The sequence below is a fragment of the Diadema antillarum genome, unplaced genomic scaffold (genome assembly GCF_040938485.1).
Source record: "Diadema antillarum isolate AM-2024a unplaced genomic scaffold, OU_Dant_1.0 seq00001206_RagTag, whole genome shotgun sequence".
Taxonomy (NCBI): domain Eukaryota; kingdom Metazoa; phylum Echinodermata; class Echinoidea; order Diadematoida; family Diadematidae; genus Diadema; species Diadema antillarum.
The window spans coordinates 181,767-204,054 of record NW_027271999.1 but is presented as its reverse complement, the minus strand read 5'-3'; the positions used below and the strand labels follow the sequence as shown (position 1 = coordinate 204,054).

General features: G+C 40.6%; 1 protein-coding gene across 1 annotated transcript in view; it reads right to left on the bottom strand.

Annotated features, from left to right (window-relative positions):
* LOC139744727 (macrophage mannose receptor 1-like) overlaps positions 1–22,288 on the bottom strand; it is a 78,338-nt gene that overhangs the window by 15,878 nt on the left and 40,172 nt on the right. Inside the window, exons 24-31 of the mRNA XM_071655149.1 lie at positions 22,117–22,271; positions 21,000–21,223; positions 19,004–19,143; positions 17,939–17,997; positions 16,095–16,262; positions 15,207–15,236; positions 12,952–13,136; positions 3,606–3,673 (exon numbers count right to left, since the gene is read on the bottom strand). Coding sequence (XP_071511250.1) covers positions 3,606–3,673; positions 12,952–13,136; positions 15,207–15,236; positions 16,095–16,262; positions 17,939–17,997; positions 19,004–19,143; positions 21,000–21,223; positions 22,117–22,271 — 1,029 coding nt within the window. The remainder of the gene's footprint in view (positions 1–3,605; positions 3,674–12,951; positions 13,137–15,206; positions 15,237–16,094; positions 16,263–17,938; positions 17,998–19,003; positions 19,144–20,999; positions 21,224–22,116; positions 22,272–22,288) is intronic.

Genomic DNA, 22,288 nt, shown 5'->3' with positions numbered 1-22,288 from the left:
ACACAAACTATGTGTTTCATCTTTTGTCTAATTTAGGTTTTATTGTAAACCGTGAAAAGTCGGTCATGACGCCGACGAATTCGGCGCTCTTTCTCGGGTTCCAAATCGATACCCGCAAAATGTCTTTTCAGTTGCCAACAGAAAAAGTCCAAAAAATTCAATCCAAGGGTGACGAATTACTAAAATCCGATCGAGTTTCAATTCGCGACCTTGCCAGCTTCATTGGTTCAATTATTTCTTCGTTTTTAGCGTTTCCCTGCGGGAAAATGCACTTCAGACCCCTCGAATGGGCAAAGACAAAAGCTCTTTACGATTCAAATGACGACTATAGTTCTTCTGTTTCTCTTAATACAATGTTACGTGAGGAAATTGGATGGTGGCTTAGTCAAGCACCGGAGAATTTTACAACCCCAATTCATGAACCCCCGGTCTCAATCACAGTGTCAACAGATGCTAGTAACACAGGTTGGGGAGCCGTCTGTCATAATGACAATTCTTTCTCTCAAGGCGTCTGGCGCCCAGAGCTAAGGTACATGCATATTAATGCCCTTGAGCTTCTAGCAATAGAGCAAGCATTGCTTACCCTCTGTAGCGAGTTCCGCAATAAACACATCCATATTCAAACAGACAATACTACGTCAGTGGCCTGCATTAATAAGATGGGCGGTAATGTACAGAAAATTAATGAGATCGCATTCCGCATTTGGTCTTGGTGTATAGAAAGAAGAATTTGGATTTCGGCATCTCATGTTGCCGGTGAAGCAAACAAAGAAGCGGATATTTTGTCCAGAAGGGACATGAATAAAGAATTAAGTTTGCGTCCAAATGTCTTTTCTCGCGTGGTTGCCTCTACCTTTGACCCAGACATCGATTTGTTTGCGTCGGGTAATAATAAGCAACTGCCATCGTATGCGTCGTGGAAATATGATCCAAATGCGAAAGTTATCGATGCTTTTTCAATCTCATGGAAATGTCTAACTCCGTACATTTTCCCCCCGTTTTGCCTCGTTTCTAGAGTCCTCAACAAGCTACAAACGGACAACACACGAATAGCACTCATCATAGCCCCGATATGGAAAACCCAACCTTGGTTCCCCGCCATTCTTCGCATGACAGTTGCCCCGCCCCTTCTTCTACCGATGGACTGCCTACGCCCCGTTGTTCATCCGATACCAAAAATGAGGCTAGCCGCATGGACTATCTCAGCAGACGCTGGGATGCAGCAGGTTTTTCGAGAGAAGCTTCCCATCTCCTCGCTCTCTCCTGGCGCAGCGGGACTAGTAAACAATACGATTCAGCCTGGAAACAGTGGACTGATTGGTGTCATAAACAAAAGACCAATCCACTCACGCCTACTTTAGCTGACATTGTTAATTTCCTTGCCTTCGAACATTCCCAAGGCAAGTCTTACTCTACAATTAATTCTTACAGATCTGCCTTATCATCTGCGATTCCACGAATTAATGGTCAGCCAATAGGCCAACATCCTGATGTCGTTCGATTAATGAAAGGCATTTTCAATCAAAATCCACCCAAACCGAAATACTGTAGCACATGGGACGTTTGTATTGTTCTAAACTATATCGCTGGTTTACCAGATGATAAAGATTTGTCCCTGTTACAATTGAGTAAGAAATTAGTGTCTTTGATGGCGCTCGTTTCCGCCCAGAGGTCACAAACTTTGTCTAATCTCGATATTTCTTCATGTACCATTTCTGAAGATCACGCTACCTTTTTCATGACAGATTTGTTAAAAACTACTTCGGTTAAGAATACTCTGAAAAGTCAATCGGTCAAGTTTAAGTCATACACTCCGAACAATAAAATGTGTGTGATAAGAACCCTCAATGAGTACATTAAACGTACCGCCCCTCTCCGTGAACATAACAATGAGACTAGGCTTTTTGTTTCCAGCAGGAGGCCACACACTCGAGTGACCACCTGTACTTTGGCACGTTGGATGAAAGATACCCTAAAATTGGCAGGAATAGATACTTCAGTATTTCAAGCACATAGTTTTCGAAGCGCATCAGCCTCATCCGCCTATGCTCACGGGGCGACCCTAAAGGATATAATGTCAATCGCTAATTGGTCTCGCGTGACTACATTCAGAGATCTTTATCATAAACCAATTGTTGACGGTTCTTATCATTCGGCTGTCCTTAATTCTACTGCGTAATTCTCGGTGATGACGACCGTCTCTAGCGGTCCGACTGTTAAGAGGAGAAGGTAGTAGAAGGATGGCAGTCGTGGTTCTTCTGGCGGCGAAAGGTCAATTTTTTTAGAACCGCCAGTATATGATTTTAAAGAGAAAGTACTCCTTTGCATGTATTCTAGATAATCTGAATGACAACTGCCTTTGTATTATCGTTTGGGATAATGTTGAGTCAAAAGACTACAAGGGACAAAATGTCCTGCATCTCGGTAATAAAGCCAGGTATACGAATCAGACAGCTGGTGTGTCTTGCGCCTGTGTTATTACGTCTTATCCATGCACATCAACTTCGGTCAATTGCTTCGAACATGCTAACCCTCGGAATACTTGTACGAGTGTTATGTAATAGAATTCTTAAATTATGCAAATAATATTATGAAGTATAATTGGAATTCTATTAATAATAACGAAGTACAAGTAGACGAGGGTCCCACCCGTTTTCAACTCCTTTACCCACCCGCGCGTTTCACAGAAGTTGACGTGCCTTGTGTGCCTGGTATCAATGACTGATTGTGCTGTGCCTATTGTACTGCTTGTGGTGGATGCATCCGCATGTGCAGGAATGAATCTGTATACAGCCCTCTTTATATTCAACACGATTACTGCCATATTCAAATCTCAAAATCCACAAACATCTTGTCTGTCTTTAAAGAAAGATATTCATGCTTTGAGCATCTTCTTTAATTTAAGGAGTACCTTATATCTGCCTAGGAAGAATAAGTCAGTAATCGTGCAGTCTACTGGTACATTTACACTTATCTTTGAAAGATGAACACTCCTTACAAACACACTCCTTTATAGCCGTGAACACCTCACACTCCACACACTGGAATCTTAACTACTTTGAATTTCCTTTGTGTGATGCACTGCCTGAACACGTGGAATATGCTAACCCTCGTCTACTTGTACTTCGTTATTATTAATAGAATTCCAATTATACTTCATAATATTATTTGCATAATTTAAGAATTATTCTTGATGGAGACTTAATAAAGTAGACAAGGAAGCTCAATAACAAAGAAATGCATTAAGTGGAGACAACAAGTGAAGAGTTTGTTCGCAAAAACCGATAAGTCTATTTTGTAAGATTTTGAAGTACGGTCTCTGTCATAAAGTACAAAATAATACCTTTTAAATGATATATTGGTCACTACATATAAAGGTACATTTTTGAAGTAATGATCAAAAGAAGCAAAAATTTTCTTATTATTCTCTTTATTTTTCTTGACCTTTAATCGCAAATATCTCCATTTGGCAAATATGGACTTATCGGTTTTTGCAAACAAACTCTTCAAGTGTGAAAAAAAAAACACCTCTCCAAAAGTATCCATGCGCATTCCTCATTACACGAAGTTTATGTTGAAATAAAGATGAAGGGGAGGTAAATTACTCATAAGGGCCCTCGAAGACTTGTTGGCGAAGACCAATCCAAAACGATACACCAGTCAGCAAGGGGAACTAGAAAAAACAAACAAACATAGAATTGATACGTTTAGTCGCAGGATATCTTATCCGTTTCCTATCTACCGTGACACTAAACATTTAGTTGAACGATAAGACAGTGCTACGTAGAAATTTCACACGTATCATTGCGAATTTGATACACATAAGAAAGACTAAAATATTATTAAAGGGGATGGCTAGTAACTGATCAGTGGGAATCAGTGGGAATGCTGAGGTGTGATTGTTCCAATCCTTGTGGGATTCATTTAAGAGTACATTATATATCTATTCTTGTGTGAAAATTATTTGCTTCAGAATGGTCTCATATTCAAGTAATGTGCAGTTTAATGTTTCCAGGTAAGCGTCCCTGGTCAGTGACGGGGCATTAATCTGCACATTACTTGAATATTATGAGACCGTTCTGAAGCAAATAATTTTCACACAACAGTAGATATATAATGTACTCTTTAAATGAATCCCACAAGGATTGGAACGATCATCCCTCAGCATTCCAACTGATTCCCACTGATCGGTTACTAGCCATCCCCTTTAAACGTAAGCTGATGAATCAGTTTTTTTCTAACAGGCGCAAGTTCTACTTGCACACGCACGTGTGTGCGTGTGTAGGTGTGTACATGTATGTGATTTATACTATATTGGTACAATTTTGTATAGCTTTGCTATATTGCGCGTCTTGTGCTGACATGTATTTTTGTGTAATGACATGTTCTATAAACTGGTATGCGTTTTTCCTTTATGTTCTGACCAAGTAAGAGACAATTCAATACACTTATTTGTATCCTAAATGCATTTTCATATTATGTAATTTGGTTTTTACGCATCAGCCATTACTAAGTTGGACAAGCCTGAGGCAAGAGTTCTGATCATTATGAACTTCCTTTGTAATTATAGAAAAACATGTGCATGAAAATTGACCATTTCGTGCATGTGTGAATGTGTTTGGTCATTACAAGCATTAATCAAGCGAAACATTGTGGGCAATTATGCGCCACAAACTATCATTTTGTCATTATAACTTTGGCAAGTCTGAACTTTCACCGCATACTACCGTGAAGGAAAGTTATTGCCTCTGAGGTGCAGGTTATATTTATTGAATCTGCACAAACTCTGAAAGTAATTCACAAAACTTAACTAATTTGAGAGGAGGCAGAAACTTCGATTCTCGGACATGTTGCCAAGAATAAATTATGAATCTTACAGTTAACGTGAATTTTATCTCAAATATATATGCATGTTGATTCAGTACATGCAAAAATATCAGCGGTACATCCACGTTGTACGCGTTTAGTGAAATTTGAATAGAACAAGACAATCTGTTCAAAAGTTTTAGATTTTTTACACAGCTGGCAAATAAGACCAGAATAGTTCGTGGTGTCCCAGTAGTGGAACGATAGAAAGAAAAATAATCATTGGGATGATTTCACGAAATTATCTTTTTCATTCAGTTATGAAGAGGAAGGAAATTCCCATTCATTATTACTGACATAAATTACGTTAAGGTCAACGGCGTAAATCCGTACTGAGGAGTGGGGGGGGGGGATGGTCACCATCACCACGATTACAAGCCCATAACCGGACCGGCGCAGCCTTGGGGGGGGGGGGGGGGAGAAGCTTGGTGCCCTCCCCCCCCCCCCCCACACACACACACTTTACAGGGATCGGATGTCCCACTCTTTTGCATGAAATAGTGGGAGGAAAGTGGCAGCAAAAATATGAAGACTTTTTGTTCTTGTTGCCTTTTTTTCTTGCTTGTCAGATGACTTTCGGCGGAAAATCAGACCTTAAAAGTATGAAAACATTTTTCTTTTTGAAATATCTGTGAGAGGGAGCGGAACGACCGAACGGGGGGAGGGTATATGTAGGGTATATGTTACGTGGGGGGGGGGGGGTCCCTCTCCCACACGAGGAAGATTTTGCATTTTTAGACCTGAAATTCAGCGATCTGGTGCACACTTTTGGTGAAAATTTTGTTTTCTTTTCTTTTAAAAAACAATAAGAAAATGAAATATTCACAATATATTATTGAATGACTAAATCGTGGTATTTCAGCTCTTGCTCCGCCAGTGCGACATCACTGTGAAGGCCTACTAGATAATGGGACCTATCACCGGCGTAGACAGGATTTGATCTTAGGAGGAGCGGTTATGTGAGGGAGCGAAGCAAGCAAGGGGGGGGGGGGGGGAGGGTATGGTAGGGAGGTTTCCCCCTCCCACGGTGAATTTTTTTTTGCATTAAAAATTTAGACATTTTACACTCCAAAAACTGCCGTTTGTAGCTTTCTTCTTCGCTTTGGAAATTAAGGGGGCACACCGGGCGCAACTGCTGTCAATCACTGGCAACAACATCAGGAGAATGGCATAGCGATTAAATGCGAGCGAGCGAAGCGAGCGAGCTTGAAAATGTTGACATTTTACAGTCTAAAAACTGCCGTTTGTAGCTATATTTTTCGCTTTGGAAATTAAGGGGGGCCGCACCGGGCGCAACTGCTGTCAATCACTGGCAGCAACATCAGGAGAATGACATAACGGTTGAATGCGAGCGAGCGGAGCGAGCGAGCTTGAAAATTTAGACATTTTACAGTCGAAAGACTGCCGTTTGTGGCTGTATTTTTTCGGTTTGGAAATTAAGGGGGGGGGGGGGGCACAGCGGGCGCTACTCCCGGCAATTACTGGCAGCAACATCAGGAGAATGGCATAACGATTAAATGCGAGCGAGCGAAGCGAGTGAGCTTGAAAATGTTGATAATTTACAGTCTAAAAAACTGTCCTTTGTGGCTGTATTTTTTCGCTTTGGAAATTAAGGGGGGGGGGGGCGCACCGGGCGAAAACTGCTGGCAATTACTGGCAGCAACATCAGGAGAATGGCATAATGATTAAATGCGAGGGAGCGAAGCAAGTGAGCGTGAAAATTTTGACATTTTACAGTCTAAAAAACTGTCGTTTGTGGCTGTATTTTTTTCGCTTTGGAAATTAAGGGGGCGCACCGGGCGAAAACTGCTGGCAATTACTGGCAGCAATATCAGGAGGATGGCATAATGATTAAATGCGAGCGAGCGAAGCGAGCGAGCTTCAAAATTTTGACATTTTACAGTCCCAAAACTGCCGTTTGTAGCTATATTTTTCGCTTTTGAAATTAAGGGGGGCGCACCGGGCGCAACTGCTGTCAGTCACTGGCAGCAACATCAGGAGAGTGGCATAGCGGTTAAATGCGAGCGAGCGGATCGAGCGAGCGAGCTTTAAAATTTTGACATTTTACACTCCAAAAACTGCCGTATGTAGCTATATCTTTCGCTTTTGTTTGTCCCACTTTTATGGGGAACCATCCCCCCCCCCCCCCCCCCCCCCCCCCATCGACGCCTCTTCATATGAGGGTGCTTTTGTTAAGTGAAAGATCTGCTCCACACTCTTTGATAAATTAGGGAAATATACGTCAATGTCAAAAGTGTACAAAGTTTATCGAAAGGGATCCTGTATAGCGGAGCTTTTGCTTGTTTATGATTGCAATACAACGATCTGGTGCATAGTTCTGGCGATATTTGGACAATATTTTCCATTAAGAAAGTTCGAGATTTGTCCTCATCTCGGGAATTGCTTGGGGAATAAATGATTTGTCTGCCTAAACACTTCCGTAGGGGCGGGGCAAATGCCCCTTTGCCCCCCCCCCCCCCCAATAGATTCGACGCCCCTGATCTTCCCTGGGTATGCCCATAGATGTATCCTGACTGAGTCATCAGTCACTATCGTTTCTCGATAATGATTCAGGAAATGGAGGGGGTTCAATTATTGCGATATAGTTTTTGTTATTGTTTGTTTGTTTTCGTACATATTTTGCAGATGGTCCCAGTTACTCGCTTCATAGGATGTTTACATGTAGGCCTATACTATTTGACGTTGTCAACGTCTGAGCCATACCTTACAGTGTATGTCGATGGTACTTTCTTCGCGAGCGATCGAAGCGAGCGAGCGCTTGAGAAAATTGTGTATACATTTTCCTACAAGATAGAATACAGTTCAGCTCTGTTACCTGTCTGAAGGCCGGCGTACAAACGTCATGCAATATGTCAAAATTGATACAATCACATTTCTGCTTCCTCCATTTTTTTCCTCAAAATTCAGGGGGGGGGGGGATGATTGTACAGGCCATCCCCCCTCCTCCATTTCAGGGGGGATATATCCCCCCATCCCCCCCCCCCCGGGATTTACGCCTATGGTTAAGGGTAATATAATCCTGTGATGTTCTGTTTTCTGAAGGAGGCAAGTCAAGGGTTCTTTTGATAGGGCAGAATGATAAAATTAAAATAAGAATTCCTTTTTTATTCTCTGTAGCTGTAGTCTTATCCATCGGCACATTGATTTATCCAAAACTTCAAAACGCGTAATTTTTGAGCGGATTGTCCGATCTTCCTCAAGCTTACTGATGTCGTGCGTGGAAATCAAGTGTGTGTCTTCAGCGGTGTACTACACCAACAAGCACGGACACTCAAAAGCGAAACGGTAATAGGGTCTAGGAACAGTACCCCTGGAAAACCACCCTCCGGATAACTACCACCCGGATAATTACCCCCCAGGGCAATTCCCCCCCTAGGGCAACTACCCCCCGGACAACTACCCTCCAAGGGCAATAACCCTCCAGGGTAATTACCCCCTAGGACAACTACCCCCAGGACAACTACCCTCCTAGGGCAATCACCCCCCAGGGCAATTCCCCCTTAGGAAATCTACCCCCTGGATAACTACCCCTCGGATAACTACCCCTGGATAACTACCCCCGCGGATAACTACCCCCTGGATAATTACCCCCCGGAAAACTACCCCTGGATAACTACCCCCCGGAAAACTACCCCCTGGGTAACTACCCCCCAGGAGAACTACCCCCTGGGTAACTACCCCCAGGATAACTACCGCCCGGATAATTACCCCCCGGATAATTACCCCCGGATAATTACCCCCCCCCCCCCCGGATAATTACCCTCCGGATACCTACCCCCCCCCGATAATTACCACCAGGATAATTATACCCAGGTTAATAACCCCCTCCTCCGATAACTCCCCATGGATGATTACCCCGGATAAGTAGGCCTACAACTTCCCCTCCCTTATAACTATCAAGAGGAAAATTACCCCCAGGACAGTGCACCACGTCAATTACTCCCTGGGTAACTACCTCCCGGGTCACTGCCCCCCATTCCCCCCCCCCGACTCTTACTTTTAATAAAAAGGATATCATTACTACAGAAAACGAAGTTCTTTGTATTATTTGCCAGGAATCACGGAGATGCCATACTGAGGACATCATCTTATGAAAACAACATCTTAAGGATTTACGATTTGTATCGTTTGCATTTAGGACGATTTATGTACAAGCTTAGTTTCTCCCTCTGTATTCTGACGCTATGTTCATAAAACAAGAAGCTGTCCCTTCATATCCTTCCCGGTAATCCAGTAAATGTCAATGCCTTTAACCCAAAACTATTTTCGCTAAATCTGTATTTTCTTTTACTGTTCCGAAATTTCGGATTTCTCTTGATAGTATAGTATAAAAGATGTTTTAAGTTTGAATGCCTTTACCATTGAATTAAAGACATTTTGAAGAAATGTTACACTTCAGAATGAGTTATACTTTTTGCAATATTTTTTTAACCACAATCGTCTATCGTTTACCACAACTCCATGTAACACTTCTTTATTTTGAGGAGCTTATATCTCATGCCTCACGTGCCCTGGTTTTGACCCATCATCTTCCTCTTCCCTCTCGCTTTTCTCTGTCCACCGTGAAGGTAGTCTATTTCTGTCATTCATTACTCACCTTTCCTCTTTCTCTCATTACAAGGGATTTATCTCGTGTGTGTTCATGTGCAATGCACTCCCGTTAAAACGAAATGCTCAGGACCGGCAGTTTTTTTGTTTTTTGTTGTTTTTTTTTCGTTTTAACGAAATTTCATTATAACCGAACAAATATAATATGCAATGTATAAGGAAAAGAAGGAAACCACGCGTAAAGATTCTATTTGTTGAATCCTCATCATACGCTGGAAAGCTATGTGAGATGGGAGAATACCTTTGTAATTTCGTTTAAATATTACATTTTAAAAAGAGCATAAAGTTGTTTGTGTTGTTACACATGTGTAGAAAATGACGGTGTAGGATTTGGTTACAGTTCGCTATTCCAAAGGTTCTTTTCTTACTAAAGTACGTTACTCCGAAGGCTCCTTATTCCGAAGTTTCGCCATTCCCGGGATTCCGATGGTTTGTTTATCTGAAGGTTCGCATTTCTGAAGAATCATTATTCCGAAAGTTCATGATTTAGATCAAAATAATATATTGTTCATTTTCCGAAGGTTCGTTGATCTGAAAATGAAATGAGGTTCGTCATTTTGAAGGTTTATAAATCAAAAAGTGAGAAAGGTTCACTATTCAGAAAGTCCGTTGTTCCGAAGGCCTTTTCATCCGAAAATGAAATAAGGTTCGTTATTCCGAAGAAATTTTGTTAATGAAAAAAAAAAATGAGAAAGGTTAGTTATTTCGAAGATTTATTTATCTTAAGACGATTATAAGGATTGCAGTTCATAAGTTTTGTTAGTGTACTCTCCTTTTTTCACCATGGATTAACGATATTTTTGTAATGTTCCGATTAACGAACGTTTTGAATTCCTATCATGTTAGGACTAACGAACCGTATAAGAATGAGAATAAGGACCATATTCTATTATCGGATTAACGAACCTTTGTTATGGAATAACGCCAAAATGTGCTAAATATTTCATTTCCGAACTATTACGGACATTTTGTTGTATCAGAATCTGTGTGTTTTGTATTAAAGGACTTCGGAACAATGAAACAAACCTTATCTGAATTCAGATTATTGTATTACAATAATGCAAGTTCCCCTCGGAAACTGTGCGTGATACACGGAGTGAACATTCAATGATGCGTTCGCTCATGCAGAGACGCTTTAAAAATGCTTGTTCCGCTACGCATTTTCGAATGCGATCCGCATTTCGTTATAAAAAGGAGCACATTTCCTTTATTTTTCTTTGTCAGTGGTGCTCAGAAAATACTTCGTGATAACGAAAATTTTGTTATAACCGTCTTCGTTATAAGCGAATTTTCTACCATAGACTTTAATGGCGATAATTTTGGGACCAGAAGTTTTGCTTCGTTATAACGAAATTTCGTTATAACCGTGTTCGTTGTAACGGGAGTGCACTGTATCTTTATTTGTGTTCTTCGTCTCTGTCTTAATTTCCTCTCTTTGCATTGTTTCATCAATTTTGTAACTATTTTACTGTTATACCGTTAACGCTCATTTAAGAATTGCCCTACTGCATCATTGGGCATTAACAACTAGTATATCAAGAATGTGGGAAGAGATTGTCACCTCCTTGGTATGATCACCGCAGAGCATTACCTCCCTTGACAATTACTCCCTATTAAAATTAGGCTCCAAACAGTCACCCCTCTTACAATAACTCTCCCCCAGAAAATTACGTTTCTCATTGTTATTTTCGAACAGTACGTTTGCTATTTGAATTGGAAAAAATTTTTTTTTTCACTACATATCGTCTGGTTTTGGTCGAGACCTAACTTCAGGTTTTAAACATCTTTTGGGTGAGAAAATTAGAAACCCCTTACGAAATATTAAAGAGCATGTTATTCCAAGAAGGATTCAAGTTTTTGTGAAAAAAAAAAATACTCTTGAAATGGCCGGGATAAAACAGAGCAGCCCTATAATGTAAAAAGGATTCTGTCAACTACAACTCTCTATAGATCTATTAAAAAAGAGGGTGCAGGACAAAAGACTTCGTTAACAACTAGGGGTATTTTGTAAAAAAAAAAAGAAATACCGTTAAACTCGTAATATTTTACTCTTTCTAATCAGACTAACTTATATTTGAACTGGATTTCCCCTTAAAGTGTCGAGAACATTTAATTTGAAAACTAGCACAATTCTACTTGTATGTAAAACAAGCTGTAATCTTACTCTTATGACAGATTAGGGCACCGTTTGATAAAAGTTGCCAGTTATGACATCTTGTTAGTCTCTAATAATTTCAATAAAACCATGGGTTCTGCTTGATTGATAAGCTCGAGTCACCGACTTGTTACCATGGACCTGCTTTGATCGACCTACAACGATTGGTAATTGTGTGGAACTGACAGCTTGTCAGGACTGATAACTATCATAAAACCGTGCCCGAATCCTATCAGAAATTATGGCTTTATATCGAAGGGTCCCTCGCTAATGTTAAGGAAATATGAATTGCAGTGAAATCAACTCTCCTTTTCTTATGTTTATCTTCTAATGTGTTATAACGGTAGAAAATGACAAGCCAAAAGAGTAAATGATGACAGTGTAAGAGAAAGGTGCATCTTCTGATATGGTGTTATGAACTTATGGAAAAATTACTAAGGGTGGTACTTCTTTCGGGGGGGGGGGAGGGAGGGTTGTCCAGTAGGTAAGTATCAGGAGGGGGCGGGGGGGGGGGGGGGGGGTCGGGGTATGGTTATGGGGGGGGGGGGGTAGTTATCCGGGTGGTAGTTATCCGGGGGGTAGTTATCCGGGTGGTAGTTATCCTGGGGGTAGTTATCCGGGGGGTAGTTACCCAGGGGGTAGTTCTCCGGGGGGTAGTTATCCAAGGGGTAGTTATCCGAGGGGTAGTTATCCAGGGGGTAGTTATCCGGGTGGTAGTTATCTGGGGGGTAGTTATCCGGGGGGTAGTCATCCAGGGGGTAGTTACCCAGGGGGTAGTTATCCGGGGGGTAGATGTCCTAAGGGTAAATGCCCTTGGGGGTAGTTGCCCTAGGAGGGTAGATGACCGGGTGGTAGTTGTCCTAGGGGGTAATGGCCCTGGAGGGTGATTGCCCTAGGAGGGTAGTTGTCCGGGGGGTTGTTGCCCTAAGGGGGAATTGACCTGGGGGGTAATTATCCGGGTGGTAGTTATCCGGAGGGTAGTTGCCCAGGGGGTAAGTGCCCGGATACGACGGTGATAGTTTGTGGAAATCAAGTGTGTGCCTTTTTAAGTGTATGAACTCCCCATGTATAGGCTACAAACTACACCAAGTACAAGTACCGCTCTACGGTGATACAACAATTTGCTTATCTTCTCCAAGGAGAATAGGGTTTTAGGTTTAGTTTGATGTCAAGGTAAGGATTTGGTTTGGGTTCTGTTTGTGGGTGGAATTTTAATTTTGGCTTAGGAGTGCAAATATTTCATGGGAGCATTATAAAATTGTCGCAGGATCAAATCACATGGAACCTAGCTCAACACTGACCAGCGAAACGATGAGGGCGTTTTCCTGCTCGCTCTCAATGGAAGCCAGATGACCTCCTGACCTCATGCACTCTGTCTCTGCGTCAAACCAACCCATTCTCGCATTGTCGTCGCCAAGGAAGTCACTCACGAAGTAGCAGTACGGTTCCGCGTAATCCCACTGAAGGTTGGATGGACACCTGGTTACTGCATAAGCAGAAAAAAAGGATGAGTAGCAATGATTGTCGGTATTCAGTGGCGGATCTAGGGGGGGGGGGGAGTAAATTTAGTGTATACAGTAGATGGTAGCCTCACGTCCTCGAGTGTACCCCGTGGAACATACTTTTAGTAAACCATACATTTTTCCTTTTCTTCTATGCTTTCTAATAATATCAGATAATTTTTATTGCTCGAACAATGCGATTACGTCTTAGCTTTTAATGAATACATTTCAGACGAATGGCAAAGTGAGAGTGGCTCGTTCGCTCTGTCCGTACTTAAAATGAATAGTTTGCATAAGTTATGATCAAAGTCCTTCGCAGTGATCCTTCGCAATTTGATTTAGATGCTCTACAAACGCCACTTTTATACTCTGTTTTTACAAAAAGTACCTACCGTGGAAAAGGGTATCCCCCTCCCACACCCTCTCTCGCCGAGGATCTCACACCGTCACATAAATAACGTACCCCCGTATGTTATAATCACAGTCCTGCGCAATTATTCTTTCCACTGTTTAATTCCGTAGAAATTTGTTTTTAAATGCTCTATATACGCGACTTTTGTACTCTCTCTCCTTCGCCGAGGATCTCACGTATGAATGTGTTCCCGTCGAGACCTTGCCCCCCCCAAAAAAAAAAAAAACAAACAAACAAACAAACAAACAGGAATGTTTCGGTGCACTTGGGTCGGGGAGGGGCTGCAGCCCCCCCCCCCCTCCAATTATTTGGGGGGAAAAGAGAAAAACAGAGCATGCAAGTATGCTTAAAATCGCAAGCTGGCCTAACCCTAAAAATGAAAAATCTCCATACTATGGGAGGGGGGGGGGGATACTATGGGAGGGGTTACCCCTCCCACTCCCTCGCTTCGCTCGCTCGGGCTCGGTCGCTACGCTCCCATGCAATACCCAGCTCAGCCCCTCAAACCCCCTCCTTGGAAAAAAGCTAGATACGCCCCTGGGTATTGACGATAAAGCGGAAAAAATACGGAGGCAAAAGGAAATATCCCCCTAAAACTTGATTTGTTGGTGTCATTAGAGTACTTGACTTTAAAGTGAAAGCAGAACGGTATATAGATTTCCTCAAATATACCTACACTAAAATAAGTTTTATCAAGAAAGTTTCTTTTTTAATCCTAAAGCTTAACACGTAAAGAAAAACAAGAAAGTTTTCTTGGTCTCAACGACGTATACAAATTGGTTTTATTTAATCAATAATTCAATTTACTCATTTTGTAGACTCACATTCAAAATATTCACAGAGATGTGCGAGTCAAAGGAAGAAATCACGCAAAAGCCTGGAGCTTGGAAATGGAGATTTCCTTTACAATACAATTTAAAATGACAGTTTTAGATAAACATATATGTCAAAAATGTACCTCTTGAGAATAGAACTAAATTGAGAAGATGTTCAGATGATACTGAGATGATGATAGTATGAACTCTCAACTCTGCCAATGCTTTGTGCACACAAATGTCATAAACAGCATGATTTGGTCAACAATTCAAAAGCTAAAACCTTTCCTTTTTGAAAAAAAAACAGTAACAAAACAAAGTAAAACAAAAAGTTGAATGTTTCATGTAAATGGAGAGTTGTAACGAGCTGGTGTAATCCCACATTTTGACTAATATCAAAAGTAAGGTCACTTATATCATAACCTCTGTCTCCTTCGACTGGACGTATACTTCACCATTGACTTCATACACAGTACACCGGTTTTCCGTAAACAATGGTTATCAAACCATTTGCAGAAGAGAAAGAAAAAAAGACCAGATCATGATATAATTATGAAGATTTTGATGGAAAAGAAAAAAGAGGTTAAGCGCTATTTTCAAACATGAAAGTAAGTTCATAATCAGATCATCAGATCGAGCAAAGTAAAACGATTCCAGTGATGCCTTCTTGTGGCACGGAATGCTCTTTGAGTCTGAATTTGAAATGTGACGTATTTTCTTCTTACTTTCTTTGTTGTTGTTGGTTATTTTCAGCAGGTTTCATTGCAAATATATGAAATCGGCATCAACTCATTTGCGATCAAATTCTTAATCTGGCGATCACCTACCTGGAGGGAGTGTTGGCTCCGGTTCGAACTCTGATGGAATGGAAGCAGAATATGAGAAATAGGTTGGCATCAAGAAAACAAATTGTGTCATTTCGTCATACAATTTAGGTATCCTGCTGCCAGAAATGTGGGTTACAGGGATTTAGAGCTTTTGATCATCTTATGTAAGGAGATGGACTCAGGTCTTATGTGGCCGAAAAATCTGGAGAACTGTTGAATTTCTATTATAGAATGGAGCAACCTGATCAGCAAAGCTGGTTTCCGTAAAGGTCCACAAGAATCATCTCACTGCAATCCCAAATCCTTTTGTCTGACGTCCTCATTCCGGTTGGAATCACGCGGGTAATATTTCACCAAAGATATAATTAATCATGAGCCTAATAATGCGCACCATTTTTGGAATGAAAATTGTCACAATCATATAACAAGTACTAACGTAATAAAGTAATAACGTTCCCATTACTCTGCTAATATTCCAATTGATTCGATATGCTATTATGATATGCCCTTGTATCATTTTTATGATATTTCTATTCATCCGTAGTCTTTGTTTGTATATATATATATATATAGTATATATATTATGTTCAAACGAAAAAAAAAACCCACACACACATAAACATATATTTAAAAAAAAACATACAGCTAATGTACCAATAATTTGTTAGACACAGTGAGTAAGCCGACGTTGAAATTCTTTTTGACATCAGAAAAAAAAAAACCATATATGAGCAATTAAAAGGAAATGTAACCATGTGTTCATTAATACAACGGGAGAAGGGCCAAAAGATGCCGAATCTATTATTGTAACAGAATAATTGTTTGTTGAGATCAGCAACTTCCATGAGGGTTTTATGGAATAACAATTTAAGGCCGTTTCGGACTCACGCTTCGGGCGCTTGCACACCCAGTTTCTGTAGACGGAGCAGATGACGTCATTCCATCCTCGTCCGGGGTTTAGGAACATCTCGGAGCAGTCCTCGCCGGAAGCGCCGCTAGGCTCGTTCGGCTCCCAGTTCGTGTATATCACCGCCGTACTGTCGGTCCACTCCCAACCTGTATCAAAATCATAATGCGTTTAACAATGATATGATTTATTTTTAACAAATCTCAAGACACAATATTAAAGCTTTTATACTTCCTACTGTGAAAAACAGTTTTGCATCTTGAAAACACGTTGCCTGGGATGGAAAGAGGCAAACAGGTGGAATAACCCTTCATCTACTCGACTTTGAGACTTCATGCACATTTTACACAGATATGCATGTAACTTGTAACATGTAACTTGTAACAATAAATCAATACTAGGTTGATAAACATCGTCACACACGACTATGAATGATATTGACAAACCAAACGAATTGGAATAGTGTAAACACTGAACATTTCTCTGCCACCTTTGTATCGCAGATATCCTCATTTGCAGGTGCCGTTATAACGACTCTGTATAGGCCTAGAGACTGTGTTTCATCCGAGACTTTTCATAGAATTTCATTGTTTTGACAAATTCTCCTCATTAACTCGACTGGCAAGGGTCCTTTCTTTATCAGATACGAACACAAACATCATTATATTCTGGAAAATCATCCCCTACTTCAGGAGACATGAAGAAGGATACAGAATACCATCATTGTAAAGACTTGTAAGAACTATCAAGACCGTTATTCATTATCTTTCAGAAATAGATTGAAAAATTTTGTCCTCACTTTTTATAATTGCTAATTTTAGATACAGTGTACGTCGTACTGAATTTTTACGAGTCACTTTATGCATTATCTTATTGAATTACTTGATTATTCATATGAACATTTCGTCGCATCAATACTCTCGGGACCTCGGAAGAACAGCGGTGTTCTCGCTGACACAGCTGAATGGGCAATCCCTCCGTATCCATGTATACCTGATCTCTTTATGTATACTGTCTCTATGTGTGCTATATGTTAAGATTTGTTTGTTTGTTTTCACTCTGCTCTTTGTGTTACTCTGGGTTTTTTTAATGCTTGAATACGGAAATAAATAAATACAAATACAAAATACAAATATTGACAGTGAGTTAACAGCACAAATTGTACACTCTTCTCTGGCATGTAGCTCGTCCCTGAACACAGCTGGTAAGAGCTGACTTGTCAGTGGAACAATATCCTTTGATATATTCATTAGGCTTCGATTTTTGTGAACCACTTTCTGCTCAGTGAAAAAAAAATAGAATTATTACGTGTTTCAATAATCTCGTATAAGTTTGCAAGTGCAGACTCTGAGTCACCTTGAAAGTTCTGTGTCTGATGCCCTTCAAAAAGACAAAGGAGCATCTAAATGGAGATAACCAGTTCAATGCTTTTTTTTCTTTTAATGTTTACAGCCGATTGACTGTTGTTTGCATAATATATAGATGTACAGTGTATTATGTTATATACAGTTTATGGCGTGATAACACGCCTACCTCTGCTAAAGCTATTAAGCAATTTCGGACACTCCGATTCATGGTCATAGACACACTCACTTGGACAAGCAAAGGACAAATATCTTCGTGAGCTACTCTTGCAAAAGAACAAGAAATAAGCCACTCAGTATAGAAGGTGCAATATACTTGGCAGTCATAATGCAAATATATATGTATGTTCTTATTTTTACCGCGCGGGGGGGGGGGGGGGGAGGGGGATGAGATATGGTGTACACGTGAAACGTAAATACCTGAAGGCAAGGTAGGAAGCAAAGTTTGAGTTTTGACTTACCACCTTGTATTGTGTGATCATTGATTCCGAGCCAGAATCCGTAGTTGTTAACAGTGTTGCTAGAAAAGGGAAGAAAAGTTGAATTAAACGAACTCGTTTTGCTAGTGGTGAGGTACTCATCATAAAAGAATCGCTTCCATCATTCCAAGAAATAACGTTAAATGTATTCATCAGCTTCGCAGCAAAATCAAAAGTTTCCATTCGTGCGTTTTTACAGCAAAAAATAAAAAATAAAACAAAAAACGTGTTTTCCCATTCCACATAGGGTACTGAATCCAAAACTTATTGAAATTAATGAGGAATATAATAGAAAAAGTAGCCCCGAAGTAATATATATATATGTATATATATACATACATATATATATATATATATATATATATATATATATATATATATATAGAGAGAGAGAGAGAGAGAGAGAGAGAGATAACACCTTGATTATTGATACCGTAGTGATGATTCCGTCTTCCTGTATAACGAAGTTATTATCTTGAAGTGCTGCGCATTGGTTTTAGGATGATCTCGTATAAGGTGTTACAGCAGCGTAACAGCAGTGTTCGCGAGCAAGGCGCTTTATCTGCAACATCCTTTATACATACCGATTTTTAATTCGGTAATGGGTATAAGAAGCCACTCTGTTTTAGGCTATCAGCTGAACTAGTGGTTAACGTGTTAATTTCGTCAACATTTTACTGGTTGGATTTGGAGTGCGTGCACTGTTAAACGACATCCAGAGCTGATGTCCCCTTATAAAGTTTGGGGTTGATCAGTGATATTATCTTAGAGTGCTTTTTAGAACTTCGACTTGGTGGCTAAGATGAGCTGCTATTGATTTTACATGAATACTGAGGTCTTGATATTCCATCACATTGGCATGGGTAATCGTAGAAACATTTATGATAATGATCATATTAACTGACAACAACGATGGTAAAGCATGATAAAGACGATTACGACTATACTATCATCTTTTATTACTATCTTTATCTAAATTCTCATTGTTAATATAACTTATTTTTTTTGTTTATCCTCATCATTCGCTTGGATACCAGCAGCTCTTACTTTGGCGTAAAGTTTTCCAAAAAGTAGGCCTCTTCTTCGCTGGAGTGGTAGCTGGCCAGATGTCCCCCCTTGCTGTTGCAGAAGACCTCGGCCTGTGACCACGTCAACATCTTCTCGGTGTTAAATCCGCCTTCGTACATCTGCGGAAAATGGGCATCATAGGAATTGAGTGTGCTTGAATTTCTTTTACGTAGCTACTAAGGTAGGACTTAAATGCTTATGAGGAAGCAACTACAGGACTGAAGGCTGTAAGATATCATGGAATGACGAGGCAAAGGAAATGATGATGATGATGATGATGATAATGATGATGATGATGATGATGATGATATATGATGATGATATATGATGATGATGATGATGATGGTGATCGTCCTTCGCAGGTGAAGACGACCACAACTTCTAATATCACTACATTCCATGAGTGCGAAGGTGGCTAATCAGTCCGATCCAAGTGAGGAAGAGTTGTGCAGGATCGTCAGCCTCACTCTCTCGTCCTGGCCCATCTATTTCCAGTCACAAGACTTAATCAAGACGGCTGGAGAAAGTCACGATTTAAGGGGATTAAGCGCCTTTCCAAAGGGGGTCAATGTTAAAGTAGGTTCCTTTGTGCTTCTCTTTTTAAGTAGGTTCCATCGCATTTCTCTATAGCATTTTTACTTGGATCAAAACTATGACACATTGACCGCCATGTTCTATGTTAGTACACTGGACATTATGTATCATCATAATTGTATTTCACACATTTTTCACTGAGGAATACGAGGATAAATTGAAATTGAAATCGAAATCGAATAGCTGCTAAGAGCCGACTCAAAGTGTGACCATAGAGTCCATGATAACATCCACTGAGATCACAACGGCTCGTCTCACGTCTCGTTTTCTTCTCTGGTCGGTACCTCGTTTGATTTTTGTTTTTGTGTTTCATGTTGCCGCTGTTGTTTTTTTTTTGTTTTTTTTTGTTTTTTGCACAATTGAGTAAAACTTGCGCGTCGAGCATGGACATTGAATTCTTCTTCTTCTTCTTCTTCTTCTTCTTCTTCTTCTTCTTCTTCTTCTTTCGTGGATCGGTTTCTGCTAGCTATGACATAATTCCTCAATGCTAACTGACACTTGAATATATCTAGTATGTATCATTCACAAATCAAATGAACATAACCAATTTGAGATCGATCAAGTTTTGGCGTTTTGTCTTCATATGACGAGCACTTAAACACTGATGCATTGATGTGGGATCCTCGTTTGACTTAATTAGTTCAGTCCAATCTGTTATATTTATTAAGGAGTTCAGGCCGTCAACTCATCAACTCTCATAATCACACTTTATCGTAGCTTCTTACGCTTGTTCTTTAGAATGTAATGATATAACTTTTATTCTCAGATACCAGCTCACGTCCACTTCATCTCCATCTTCTGTCCACCGCACACTACACGACTTTGCCACGATTCACTGGTCGTTAAACCTAGCGACTGAAAGTGTGACGTCAGCAGTCTTGCCAGTTTCCAGTCATGTGACTGGGTTGTAATGTCAGTGCTGAAGATATGACATGTCGAGTTTTCACCGCCGGTTGCGGCTTTCAGCCAATCATGCCCCAATATTTTATTACGCACTGGCGCCAGTACCGTCGTGAGTTATCTCAGCCATTTTAAGACTAATTTTCTTCAAATAAAGTTTGAATTCCTCATAGAGTTGCTTGCTTTTTAACATTTCATAGTTAAGTATCTTGCAAAATGTTAATAGCTTAATCCTCACCTTAACCAATACTAAAGAGAAAGGTACGCAAAGTTGAAACAAAAAGTCAAACGGGATTCGAGTGACACTGTCAGTTCTTATCACGTACCTCCTGGAGACGAGTTGGGTTTAAATAGAATGTACTCATCCGCTATTCCTCTTTTCTACAAAAATGTTTTTTTTTTAGATAAACATTCCACCAAAAATTTTAAAGGATCGCCAAGGGCCGACTTGATCCGGTAGAAAGCTGCAATAAGTACTCACCGTGTAACAAAAGTCGCCGTAACCGAGCTCTCTCTCGTCGTCGTCGCACCCGACGTTGCTGGGGTTGGTGACGGGCGCCATGGTGTAGGGCGTGTCGGTGGTCCCCTCCATGGGTTGCTCGCAGATGTAGTTGTGTTCCAGAGTACAGCTCACGTCCATCCATAGCCCAGCTTCGTTGTAAATCGGGCCCACCATGGCTACACACTGGCCAAATCGTGTGTCATCTATAAATCGCACATGGTCCAGAAAAAAAAAGACAAATTATCTCTAGTAGTACGAACTTTTTCAGGCAAAGGCAGTGAAATGAGAAGTTGACAATATGAACTACACTCCAGGGGAAAAATGAGCGAAATGAAAATATAAAGGTGTTGTGACGCCATACAATCATCTAACTAAAATCCTACCATTTCCACAGCGGTTAAAGTACTAGTATGAGGACTATGATTTGCAAACAAACTCTCAAGTATGTTATCAAGTGTCATTTTTTTTTCATCTTCCTGTGTAGATATCATTTTTGTGACTGCTCAAGAGGTATTAGTATTGGGGAACATCATATCATCGCTCTCTATAACAGTTATCACTTTAATCTCCTCAATCCAAGATGCAACAAACAAACAGAAAGAAATTGAATAGCCTTATGTCATGCAATGTGTAACTTCTCCGTCAATATTTCAAAGCCGAAAATCTTGTATTCGTATGTATGTTTGTTGTTTTATTTCCGCATTTGCCCCTCTGGAAACACCAACACAAATATAACTGTAAAATGACATACAAAGTATTTAAGTAATGTGAAAAGCAATAGATGACTTGGCTTTAAAATGGGTAGGGGTTGAATGATTTCATTGATAAAGCTCAAACCACACTACCCCTCTCCCCGTCCCCTTTCTAAAAGAAATGGTGGCCCAGAAGCAATAATACCTTTATCATGAATATTTATAAGTTTTTGCCGGGGAAACTGCACCTACTGCAACCTACGCAGTAACTGAGGGCATCTTTTCGAAACAAGCCACTGTAGGTTATTTGTTTTACTGGGGCAAACCGCACTGGAAAATGCCCATAGGAAGCGGTTTACAAAGCAGGAGAACACTGCATTTGGTTCGAATCTCCCAAACCTTACCTGGCTGGCCGGGTCCCCAAGGCGAGAGGGTCGGGTAGGAGCCGTCCACCCAGCGGTAAGTTCCTGGCGTCTGTGTGTCACTCAATCCGATGTAGTACTCACCATCATACACGTGCAGCGCCGCCATCAGAGAGGCCAAGTAAGCCTGCTCGTATCTGAGCAAAGAAAAAAA